This window comes from Anolis sagrei, chromosome X (assembly GCF_037176765.1).
Source record: "Anolis sagrei isolate rAnoSag1 chromosome X, rAnoSag1.mat, whole genome shotgun sequence".
NCBI classification, from domain to species: Eukaryota; Metazoa; Chordata; class Lepidosauria; order Squamata; family Dactyloidae; genus Anolis; species Anolis sagrei.
This window is the reverse complement of record NC_090034.1, coordinates 21203357-21217299: the sequence shown is the minus strand read 5'-3', so window position 1 is coordinate 21217299 and position 13943 is coordinate 21203357. Positions and strand designations below refer to the sequence as shown.

Here is a 13943-nt window from a genome sequence, read left to right as displayed (position 1 = left end):
TCTCTGGATTATCTCCATCTCTATGTCTATCCATCCATCCATTCATAAATTCATCCACCCATCTATATATCAATATCTATCTATCTATCTATCTATCTATCCATCCTTCCATCCACCTCCTCTCTCTCTATCTCTTATCTCTATCTCCATTCATGAATCTATCTATCTATCTGCCCATAAACGATGCATGCATTAATCAACACATTCATCCACCCATTCATAAATCAAGGAATCCATACATCTATCTATACATTCATAAATCTATAAGTCCATCCATGTATGCATCTATCTGTCCCTAAATCCATATATTAATCCATTCATAAATTCATCCATCCATGCACCTCTCTCTCCATCTATCCACCCATCCATCAATAAATCTATGCATAATTCCATCTATCAATTCATCCATCAATCTATTCATCTCTTTCTCTTCCCCATCTCTATATATATCTCCATCCATATATCTATTTCTCTATCTATCCACCTAACCATTCATCCATCTCTTTCCCTCTCAGTATTCATCCATCCATTTATCTATCATGCATAAATCTATCTATCCATCCACCCCCCCTCTATATATATATATCTCCATCCATGCATCTATCTGTCCATCTGTCTATCCTTCCATAAATCCATGCATGCATCCATCTACAAATTCATCAATCTATATATAAATAAAAATGTAATGTTAGTTCGTGCTACCATCAGAACTTAAAAACCACTGGGGGAATTGACACCAAATTTGGACACGAGACACCTAACAGTCCAATTTATGTCCTCCACTCAAAAAAATTGATTTTGTCATTTGGGAATTGTTGTTGCTGGGATTTATAGTTTACCTACAATCAAAGAGCATTCTGAACTCCACCAATGATGGAATTGGGCCAAACTTAGCACACAGGGCTCCCATGACCAACAGAAAAAACTGGAAAGGTTTGGTGGACATTGACCTTGAGTTTGGGAATTATAGTTCACCCACACCCAGAGAGCACTGTGGACTCAAACAATGATGGATCTGGACCAAACTTGGCACGGATATTCCATATGCCCAAATATGAACATAGATGGAGTTTAAGGGAAATAGACCTTGACATTTGGGAGTTGTAGTTGCTGGGATTTATAGTTCACCTACAATCAAAGAGCATTCTGAACTCCACCAATGATGGAATTCAACCAAACATGGCATACAGGACTTCCATGACCAACAGAACACACTGGAAGGGTTTGGTGGGCATTGACCTTGAGTTTGGGAGTTGTAGTTCAACTACATCCAGAGAGCACTGTGGACTCAAACAATGATGGATCTGGACTAAACTTGACACAAATATTCCATATGCCCAAATATGAACACAGATGGAGTTTGGAGGAAATAGACCTTGACATTTGGGATTTGTAGTTGCTGGGATTTATAGTTCACTTACAATCAAAGAGCATTCTGAACTCCACCAATGATGGAATTGAACCAAACATGGCATACAGGACTTCCATGACCAACAGAACACATTGGAAGGGTTTGGTGGGCATTGACCTTGAGTTTGGGACTTGTAGTTCATCTACATCCAGAGAGCACTGTGTACTCAAACAATTAAAGAGCATTCTGAAACCCACAAACGACAGAAATGGGCCAAACTTCCCACACAGAGCCCCCATGACCAACAGAAAATACTTAAAGCCATCCGGTCCAACTCCCTTCACCTGGACAAGAAAATTTAATCAAAGCCCTCTTGACAAAGAGCTATCCAGCCATAGATATATATGATTCACACACGCAGATATAGTATCATAGATTTGAAAGGGACCCCTAAAGAAGGACAATGATATATTGCGTGTTCCAGAGTAGGCAAACCAGACAGTCTCCACATAAACACTGACAAAGGAACAGCAAGAAATACTGTTTACCCACACGCATAAAGAAATTACATATATTAGAAACCAACACTTTCTCATTACTTTTTCAGATCACCAGACTGGACCACAGCAACATGTGGCAGGGGACGGCTAGTCCATTCATAAATCAATGAATCCATGAATCTATCCATCAATTCATAAATCTATAAATTCATCCATTCATGATTATAGCTATCAATCCATCCATTCATAAATCCATCCATGCATCTATCTCTAGATATCTCTCCATCCATCCATAATTCCATCTATCTATCCATCCCTCCATCCATCCATCCCTCTCTCTCTGTCTCTCTCTCAATATATATCTCCACCTATGCATCTATCTATCCAGCTCTCCCCATTTATCAATCCATGCATGTATTTCTCTATTCATCCATCCACCCATCAATAAAATAATCTATCTATCCATCCATCCATAAATCCCCGATGCAAGATGCACAGATATCTAATAATCTATTTATGACAATGAAAAACAGGCAATTTTTAAAAAGAATGTGAAATAGTGCTGAATCCACTTATGGGTCACTTTCCTCGCTCTTTTCTCTGCCGCAAAGAACAGACACTCCACCATTAAGATCAATTAGGCAACGGATTAAGTTGGGGAATCGGCCCACAAAAGGGACCCCACAGAATTAATTCCTTAATGCAAGCGACTGAACGCATCGACGATCAAGATATTAATTAAACAAGCCACTAAGTTAAACACATCCTGAAATGGGCTAATTGGGTTGACATCCAGGGAAAAAAAGAAAAATTTTCCAAAATTAATACAGCGGAATATGATTTTTTAAAGAAAGCCTTATTAATGATTTACTTAAGACATTAACCCTTCCCTGCTAAGACAAAGGGAGCGTCTACATTTAGACTCAATGCACTTTGATGTCACTTTCTTCAACTCAATGAGATGGAAGAATGGCAGTTGTAAGAGAGACCAGCCCTCTTCCCATAGCATTGAGCCCCTGCAATGAAAGTGGTATCAAACTGCATCAATTCACACAGTGCAGGGGATGCATGCAACCTGAGGCAGGCTGAACGCTGCCACAATACACAATTGAAACTATAACAAATGTATAGTTCTGCAAAAGTTCTCCTGAGCATGCATTGATTGCGCCCTTCATGCACCTTCAAGGTTCTGCAAACAAAGCATTGCAAGCAAGGAGGAAATAATAATAATAATAATCCTGCACCATGCCGAGCAATGTCTTCGGCATTGGAAAAAGGCTTTGATCTCACCCTGTGTGTATGTGTGTGTATATATATATATATATATATATATATATATATATATATATATACACATACATATACACACACACACACACACACACACACCCATAATAAAAGTGAAAATATGTGTATGTGACTGGGGTGCCCACTTTCACAGACAGGCTCCCACTTCCACAAACAAATATGACCCCCCCCCCCACAAATATGAGGACCTACGAATGGCCCTCCTTCCAATGACATTGTAGGTTATAGAGAGTATCATGAACATGAGCAAGAGCCCTGCCAATGCTCTCCACAAACATAATACTTCCCATCACCCAAGTGGAGGCTTTCACATGGGGATCATCTCATCCTAGATTTTATGTATTTCCTCCACCAGAGACATCCTAGTGTTCCTAGCTCTCTCCACTGGTGTAGAATTTGCATGACCCCGCCCACTGCCTCTCCCTCAACCCTTTCCTATTCTTTTCTATGGCACACAGCAAATAGAGGAATTGATCAGCAACTGAACATAATGGATGCAGTTCGGGGACTGACTCAACATGATGGAAGTTGTAGTTCACCCTGCATCAAGACAGAGCACTGTGACCCCCACCAACAATGGATCTACACCAAAATTGGCACACAGAACCCCCATAACCAACATAGCATACTGGAGGACTTTGTGGGTTGGGGGGGGGGACTGACCTTGATTTATAGAGTTTTATGTACTGGGATGTATAGTTCACCTGCAATCAATGAGCACTCTGAAGCCCACCAACGATGGAACTGCAACTAACTTGGCACACAGAACCCTCACGACACTAACAAAAGATACTGGAAGGCTCTGGGGGGAATTCACCTAGATTTGGGGGAGTTGTAGTTCACTTACATCCAGAGAGCTTTGTGAACCCAAACGACGATGGATCTGGACCACACTTAGCACACATACCCAATACACCCAAATTTGAATACTGAAGGGGTTTAGGAGAGATTGACCTTGATTTTTGGGAGTTGTAGTTCACCTACAACCAAAGAAACTGTGAACCCCACCAACGCTGGATCTGGATCAAATTTGACACACAGAACTACCATGATCAACTGAACATACTGGAGGGGTTTGGGGGGAACTGATCTTCTTTCTGGGAGTTGTAGTTCACCTACATCCTGAGACACTGCTCTTACCACCCATCACGGATCTGGACCAAACTTGGCACACAGAACCCCCATGACCAACTGAACCTACTGAAGCGGTTTCAGGGGACTGACCCACCATGGTGGGAGTTGTAGTTCATCCTATATTCAGAGACCACATGAACCCCACCAATGATGCATCTAGAGAGCAAACTTGCTCAACATGACAAACTTTACCCACTGATATTTCAGGGGGTTAACCTGGCGTAATGTGAGTTGTAGTTGACCCACAACCATATGCATTTTGTAAAATTAAAAAATGGCTTTTTATAATAACCCAGGCAACGCCGGGTATCCAAGCAAGTACTAACATAAAATAAAGATAACATAAAATATGGTCTATTAAATATTAAATAATAAAATATCCTCAAATATAAGGGTAAAATATATTAAATAAATTAAATATTTAATATTAAATAATACATATATAATATATATCAATATTAAATAAAATATTACATGGCCTCAAACATAAGGGTAAAATATATTAAATATTAGATAAAATATAAAATATGAAATAAAACAAATATCCTCATACGTGAGGTTAAAATATAGTATATTAAAGATTAAATAAAATATCCTCAAATATAAGGGTAAAATTTAATACATTAAATATTAAATAGCATAATAAATAAAATGGTAGAATATCCTCCAACAAAAGGATAAAACATAACAAAAGGGTAAAATATTATAATATTAAATGAAATAATGGATATTTAATAAGGGTAAAATACAATATAACACATTAAATATTAAATAAATAAGCCTCAAACATAATGGTAAAATATAGTATAATATATTTAATATTAAATTTAATATTAAATATTATATATATGTTTATACATAATTTTGAAATATATTAAATATTAAATAAAATCATAAAATATCCTCAAACATAGGGGTAAAATATTAAATATTAAATAAGATGTTAAATATTGATTGAAATAAAACAATAAAATATCCTCCAAGAAGGAGTCCTCCGGAGAGAGACTGGGAGGGAAAACCAAAAGGCAGGACCCTTTTCTTCCTCTCCTTTCTTCTTTAGCATAAAACAGAAGCTGTTCTGAATGGGAAATGTCATGTTCCTGAGCGGAAAAGAACACTCTGCACCATCGGCTCACCTCCAGAATGACGGGGAAATGACAAGGTCGTGCCGTTTGTTCTTCGGAGCAAAGCAAGACCTGTTGCATTGAGCTAATTTATGGCTCAGTCTTCAGATGATGAGCAACAGGCAGCAGGGCTTTTACATTTAAGAGTGAAGGAGGGACATTGCAGAATCCATGCAAAAGTGGAGAGAATGCAAAGAAAAAATGTGCTATTTTTTCCCCCAAATTGACAGAGGAATGTCTCTCGGTCATCCAGTACATCAATATTACTACAATAATAATAATAATAATAATAATAATGGGTTGCTATGAGTTTTCTGGGCTGAATGGCCATATTCCAGAAAGATTCTCTCCTGACATTTCACCTGCATCTATGGCAGGCATCCTCAGAGGCTGTGCAGTCAATGCTGGAAACTAGGCAAGTGAGGTTTCTATAACTGTGGAATAATGTCCAGGATGGGGAAACGAACTCTTGTCTGTTGGAGGCAAGTGTGAATGTTGCAAATGGACAACGTGAATAGCACTAAATGGCCTTGCAGCTTCAAAGCCTGGCTTCTTCCTGCCTTGGGGGAATCCTCAAACATAAGGGTGTAATATGATATAATTTATAAAATAAAATTTAAAATATAAAATAATAAAATAAATATATTATAATATTATAATAATGTATATATTATTATTAAAAGTAATAAAATTAATAAAATAAAAATTAAAACTATTATTATTATATGTATATGCAAATTTTCCCTTTTCAAAGAGATACTATGGTCATCCTCCAAGTGCTGATCATATACATATTATTATTAGTAGTAAATAAAATAATAACATAAATAAAATAATAACAACTATTATTATTATTACTATTATTATTTGCATAATGCCATTTTTCTCTCTCTTGAAAGAGCAATATGGTCAACCTCCACCAAGCACTGATCATATACATATTATTAGTAGTAGTAATTATAAAAATAACATAAATAAAATATTAATAACTATTATTATTACTATTATTTGCATAATGCCATTTTTTTCTCTCTTGAAAGAGACACTATGGTCAACTTCCACTAAGCACAGATCATAAACATATTATTATTAGTAGTAAATAAAATTACAAAATAAATATAATAGAAATAATACTAACAATGACTATTATTATTATTATTTGCATACGATATTTTCTCTCTCCTAAAGGGGACACTATGATCAGCCTCCACTGATCATACACACATTAGTAGAAGTAGTACATATTTTGTGTGTGTGTGTGTGTCAGGAGCAACTTGAGAACTGCAAGTCGCTTCTGGTGTGAGAGAATTGGCCATCAGCTTCTGGTGTGAGAGAATTGGCCCAGGGGATGCCCAAATGTTTTGATGTTTTACCATCCTTGTGGGATGTGTCTGCATGGGGAGCTGGAGCTGACAGAGGGAGCTCATCCATGCTCTCCCCGGATTCAAACCTCCGACTTATCAGTCAACAAGTCCTACCAGCACAAGGGTTTAACCCATTGCACCACTGGGAGCTCCCATAAAATAGTATAGATAATAATAAAATAAACATATAATAATAATAATAATAATAATAATAATAATACATGCTTGGGAAGTGTTCAGCTTGTGATTTTGTGATAATAAATCCAGCATATATATCTCATTTGCTGTGACATGCTGTGTTTTTGTGTCAGTAAAATAATAATAATAATAATATGTAAATGAGCTTTCCTCTCTCTTAAAACAAACACTGTGGTCAACCTTCAACAAATGTCTAGGAAAGTGCTCTCTTCTCTAGCAAATACAAAGTCCTCCAGTTCAATGGCCAGACTGAAAGCCTTGCAAGGCCTTTTCTGGTGCCTCTGCAAACTACAACTCCCATTTTTCCATAGCCTTGAGCCACAGCAGCTAAATTGGTATCAAACTGCATTAGTTCTGCAGTGCAGATGCATCCTTTGCAGGCAATGTGGATGGAGGAAATGTTGCAACAGGCAGATTGGCTCAAATGTTGCATGCATTACTTCCCAGTCTTTCGACATGATTTCCATTCAACCGTCTCATTAGAGAAATGGCAAATGCAGAGCAAAACCCAGAAAGAAAGCTCTTAAAAACAAATGTCTAGCATGCAAGCGCCATCTCTCACCCTAAAGTTCAACAATAGAGTCAATACATTCTGTTGTTGTTGTTGTTGTTATGCTTTTCTCAACTGTCTCATTACAGAAATTGCAAATGCAATGCAATATCCAAAAAGGAAAGCTTCGAAAAACGTATTTCTAGCATGCAAGCTCCACCTCTCATCCCAAGAAGCAACTCAACAATAGCATTAATGTATTCAATTATTGTTGTAGTTATTTTGAAATCCCATTTTTTTAATCTCTTGATTGAAACCCAAAGCGGCTCACAACATTAAGAAAAATAACGCAATTTAAAATCCATAATCTTCTATATCCATAATAAAAGTGAAAATACGTATGTGGCCGGAGTGCCCACTTTCACAGACAGGCTCCCACTTCTACAAACAGCTATGATTCCCACCAATGAGGAGCCACCAAAAGTCCTTCCTCCAATGACATTACAGGTCATAGCGAGCACTGTGAACATGTCCAAGACCCTTGTCAGGGTCCTCCACAAACACATGACTGCCCACCACTCAAGTGAAGGCTTTTATACGGGGACCATTTCATCCTAGATTTCATCTGTTTCCTCCACCACAGACATCGAAATGCAATAGACATCAAGTGTGGATTCAAAACGACTGCAAAGCCCATGTTTCCTCACCCGGAAGTCGATCCCGACGGTGGAGATGAAGCTCCCAGCCAGGAAAGCACCGTCCTTGAACCGAACCAAGAGGCAGGTTTTGCCAACACCGGAGTCTCCCACCAGCATCACCTGCAGGAGAAGCATTAGAGAGAATTGCTGGGCTGAGAGAGTGTGACCCATTCAAGCCATAGAGGGCCAGCCAGCCTCCACTCAATACTAACAATAACAATAATAATATACTGGAGTTGTAGGCCATCCAGCCCAATGTAAGGATCCCCCAAAGGCTACCCTGCCCATCCCCATTCAATGAAGAAAGGCACATCTGATCCTTCCCAACAGATGGCCATCTAGCTCCTACTCAATATAAATAATAGAAAGTTCCTGGAAGATGACCAGTTGGCCTCTACTCAAGAGTAATAATAATAATAATAATAATAATAATAATAGAAGGTCGCCATCAAATCCTTCCCAGCATATGACCAGCTAGCCTCTACTCAATAATAATAATAGAAGGTCCCCATCAAATCCTTCCCGAAAGATGGCCAGCCAGCCTCTACTCAAGAATAATAATCATAATAATAATATCCAATACAACAGTTAGCATAGTGATCTTGTTTGCTGTGTACTAATCTTGTTGTTTTTCATTATTATTACTATTATTATTATTATTATTATTATTATTATTATTATTATTATTATAGGTCCTCAACAATCCTTCCTGCCAGATGGCCAGCCAGCCTCTACTCAAAAATAGTAATAGTAATAATAGCAATAATAATAATAATAATAATAATAGAAGCTCCCAATCAAATTCTGCTGGATGGCCAGCCGGCCTCTACTCTACAGTAGTAGTAGTAGTAGTAGTAGTAGTAGTAGTAGTAATATAAATAATAATAGAAGGTCCCCATCACATCCTTCCCGGCAGATGGCCAGCCAGCCTCTACTCAATAATAATAATAATAATAATAATAGAAGCTCCCCATCGAATCCTTCCTGACAAATGGCCACCAGTTTCTACTCAATAACAACAACAACAACAACATAAAATCCTAGAGTTGGAAGAGATGCCCACAGAGGGCCATCCAGACCAACTCACATTCTGCCACTCTCCGATCCCTCCTGACACACAACAATGATTGTTGTTGTTGTTGTTGTTGCAGGGTGTGTGTCCCAATGGGGTTCCCAGACACAGGAACAGAGTCAGAATCCAACGCTCAAGCCACTAAATGATGCGAGTCATTCAAAGGAGGTCTGCCCCATTGAAGCTGAGATTGTGTGACTCTCCCAATGGGTTTCTATAGCCAAGCAGGGATCCAAACCTAGGACTGCAGAGTAGCAGGCCATTTGCCTTTGCCCTCCTTTGAGGCTGAGAGAGTGTGATGATGGGAAACTTCTTTCCAAACTCCTTGTAAACAAAAATAATCTGCCATCACAACAAACAAATGCTTTCCTCGAAAACAAAATTTGGTGTTTATTTCGGGAGGCAATACATTGCGGAGCAGATGCCACTGTGGATGAACAGATGCCGGCTGTGCATTTGATGCCTTATTTGTCAGAATTATCTTATAGTTTATTATAGACTACATATAAGTATACACATACATACTCTCTCTCTCTCTATATATATATATATATACACACACACAAACACACACACACACAGGTATATATACACAGAGCCAGGTATATATTTCTAAACATATATAGATACAGTGTATATAAGTATACTTACACTACACATAGCCTGTCTATATCTACCCATAAATATATAGCTATACTATATATAAGTATATATACATACATATAACTATAAATTTATAGATATACTATATATAAGTATACACAAACTATATATATATACACACACATAGTCTATATCTATCTATAAATAAACACCCACACACACACACACACACATATATATATATTCACACACTATATATAAGTATACACACATTATATATACAAAAATAGTCTATCTATATCTAGTCACTACAGGGAGATAGGGAAGGATATAAAAGTATTATTATTATTATTATTATTATCAATAAATATATAAGTTACCCTACATATAAGTATACACACATTTAATACATACACATTTATGTCTATAAATATAGTTACACTGAATATAAGTATATACACTATATACGCACACAGCCTATCTATATCAATCTATAAATATATAAATACACTATATATAGGTGCATACACACTATATATATATAGCCTGTCTACATCCATCAATACAGATACATTATATATAAGTTGATAGAGCAAGTTTTATATAGACATTCATAAGTTTATATAGTCAGCTTCCAACATAATAGGCAGAACAAACTTAATGTATATAAACATGTATACAGTATATCTATATATCTATATATGCACGCAGCCTCCAATTAATGGATAGAGCAAGCTTTATACATACATAAATATGTATGTATGTGTGTATATATGTATATATATATATATACACACACACATCTTCTATCCATACATATATATATATACACACACCACCCACAACATAACACAAAAAACAAGCTTTATATATGTGTGTATATATAAACATATGCATTGTGTATGTTATATATATATACATATATAGCATGTGTAGATATACATATGTATGTATATATATTATATGTATGAATATATATACATACGCAGAGACGGAACAAGCTTTATTTATATATATATGTGTGTGTGTGTGTGTGTGTGTGTGTGTGTGTGTGTAATTATGTATACACAGCCGTCATAACAGATAGAGCAAGCTCTCTCTCTCTCTCTATATATATATATATAACAGAGAACATATATACACACACATACATATACAGACAACACATATAATATATACACATACACATACATTATTCATACACACACATATAGTCACACAGCCTCCAATGTAACAGATAAAGCAAGCTTAAGATGTGTAGATATGTATTTGTATCATATATGTATATATCTATATATGATAGAACCAGCTTAATAAATATAAATATCTACTGTATATACATACACAGAATCTCCAATATAACAGATAGAGCAAATCATATTATATTATATTATAATTTAGCACAGTGCTTGCTTTTAGGGACGCAATTCAGACGCACAAACAATGCCTTCCTGTTGGTTCATATAATGATAAAAATTGGGGGAGGCTGGAGGGAAATGTCATGGGGGGGGGCAAGATTCTTAATTTGGGGAGCAGACAACATGCCCTCTATTTATGCCCCCCCCCCTTAAGATCCACTGTGATGCTAATAATTAATTAATGCCAGACACCTGCTTTTGAATCCTAGAGCCAAATTTTACACTCAGCCTAAGAACCCCCTCCCCATTTAAAAGTGAGTCCTATGGCACTCTGTTTATGCTCAGAGGACCTTATTTTTGTGTGTGTGTATGTGCACACATACATACATACATACATACGCATGTAAAGCCTTGATTGGTCACAGGGGTCTGATATCCATCAGTTGCAATGCAATTTCCCTCAATAAGATTTGGGGTATCCCCTCCCATTAAAAAGCGAGTTCTATGGCACTCTGTTTATGCCCTGTGTGTGTGTATGCATGCAATATATCTATATGTGCATACATGCAGGTATGGAAAAACTTGCACTGGTTTGCTATATATACATACATACACACACACACACACACACACGCAAAGCCTTGCATTGCTTCCAGATGTCTGATATCCCCCATCAATTGCAATGCAATTTTCCCCAAATAAGGTTTAAAAGGCAGTCCTATGGCACTCTACTTACGCTCAGAGGACCTCTTGTTTGCAATATACCCATAATTTGCAATGCAATTTCCCACAAGAAGGTGCCCCTCATTTAAAGGCACTCTGCTTATGCCCAGAGGACCCTTGTTTGATGGTTGCAGGGGTCTGAAATCCATCGGTTGCAATGCAATTTCCCCAAAAAAGGTTAAAAAGAGAGCCCTATGGCTCTCTTACTTATGCTCTGATAACCTCCTGTTTCCAATATATCCATCAGTTGCAATGCAATTTCCCACCATAAGGTAACCCCCCCCCATTAAAATGGAACTCTGCTTATGCCCAGAGGACCCCTTCTTTTCTCTCTCTCTCTCTATATATATATTGCTTCATATATGCATGCATGCATGCAAAGCCTTGCACTGGTTGAAGGGGTCTGATATCCATCAGTTGTAATGCAATTCCCCCAATACGGTACCCCCCATTATAAAGAGGAGCCTTATGGCACTCTGCTTATGCCCAGAGGACCCCTTGTTTGCAATAGATAGATATGCATGCAAAGACTTGCACTGGTAGCAAGGGTCTGATATCCATCAGTTGCAATGCAATTTCAGTGATACTATGATAGCTGGGTTCGCACAATTTCCCCCAATAAGGTACCCACCCCTATTAAAAAGAGGTGCCTTATGGCACTCTGTTTATGCTCAGAGGACCCCTTGTTTGCAGTCTATATTATCTATCAGTTGCAATGCAATTTCCCCCAATAAGTTCCCCCCCCCCCCCATTAAAAAGAGGAGCTTTATGGCACTCTGCTTATGCCCAGAGAACCAGCCTTGCACTGGTTGCAATGGTCTGCTATCCATCAGTTGCAATGCTAACTCCCCCCCCCCCCCAATAATATAAACAAACCCCACTGAATGACTACCTTGAAGGCGAGGTCATAGAACTCCCCGCTGTTGCTGAGGGAGGGTCTGCCGAGGGGCCCCCCGTTGGAGGGCTTTGGTGGGGCTGTAGCAGGAGGGGCCCCTTTGGCTCCTGGGGGCTCCGGCAGGGAAGAGGAAGGGGCTGCGGAAGAGGAAGAAGAGGAGGAGGAAGAGGAGGAGGACCCCTTGCCTTTGGGGCTCTTCTTGCGGGACATGGCTTGGCAGGGGATCACTGGGAGGAGGAGGAGGAAGTGCAGTGGCCCCCCAAGGGCCCCGGACCCCCCGGAGGCATCGCGACCCAGAGAGAGAGAAAGAAAGAAAGAAAGAGAGAGACCGAGAGGGAGGGAGAGAGAGAGACAACCTCTTGCTCCTCAGCCCCGCCCCGGAGGAGGAGGACGAGGAGGAGAAGCCAGGGTGCAGTGGCGCCTCGCTGCCGCAAGGGGCGCACCAGGGACAAGGTTGGCAGGCGCTCCTTGGGAGGAAAAGGCGAAAGGAGGGAAGGGAGGAAGACATGGAAGAGAAGAGAAGAGAAGAGAAGAGAAGAGAAGAGAAGAGAAGAGAAGAGAGGGAAGAAAGAGAAAGAGAAGGAAGGAGGGAAGGGAGAGAAGGCAGGGAAGAAGGGAAGGAAGGAAAAGAAGGGAGGAAAGAACGGAAGGAAGGGGAAAAAGAGGGAAAGAAGAGAAAGAGAAGGAAGGAGGGAAGGGAGAGACGGCAGGGAAGGAAGGGAAAGAAAGAAAAGAAGGAGGGAAGAAAAAGAAGGTAGGAAAGAAGTTAGGAAAAAGAAAGAAGGAAAGGGAACAAGGGAGAAGGAAAAAGAGATAAGAGGAAGGCAGGAAAGGAAAAGGAGGGGAAGGAAAGGAGAAAAAGAAGGCAAGAAAGACGGAAAGGAAGGAAAAGAAGGGAGGAAGGAGAAAGCAAGGGAAGAGAAGAAAAAGAAAGCAAGAAAGAAGGTAGGAAAAAGAAGGGAAGAAAGGGAACAAGGGAGAAGGAAAAGTGATAAGAGGAAGGCAGGAAAGGAAAGAAAAAAAGGGGAGGGAAAGGAGGAGGGAAAGGAGAAAAAGAAGGCAAGAAAGAAGGAAAGGAAGGAAAAGAAGTAGAGAAGAAGAAGAGAAGGAAGGAAGGGAAGGAGG

General features: G+C 38.8%; 1 protein-coding gene across 1 annotated transcript in view; it reads right to left on the bottom strand.

Moving 5' to 3' along the window:
• The window catches only part of RAB26 (RAB26, member RAS oncogene family), a 95563-nt gene extending 82368 nt beyond the window's left edge, over window positions 1-13195 (bottom strand). The window contains exons 1-2 of the mRNA XM_067473712.1: window positions 12816-13195; window positions 8177-8287 (exon numbers count right to left, since the gene is read on the bottom strand). Of these exons, the coding sequence (XP_067329813.1) occupies window positions 8177-8287; window positions 12816-13028 (324 nt within the window). The 5' untranslated portion in view covers window positions 13029-13195. The remainder of the gene's footprint in view (window positions 1-8176; window positions 8288-12815) is intronic.
• Between the last annotated feature and the right edge of the window lie 748 nt (window positions 13196-13943).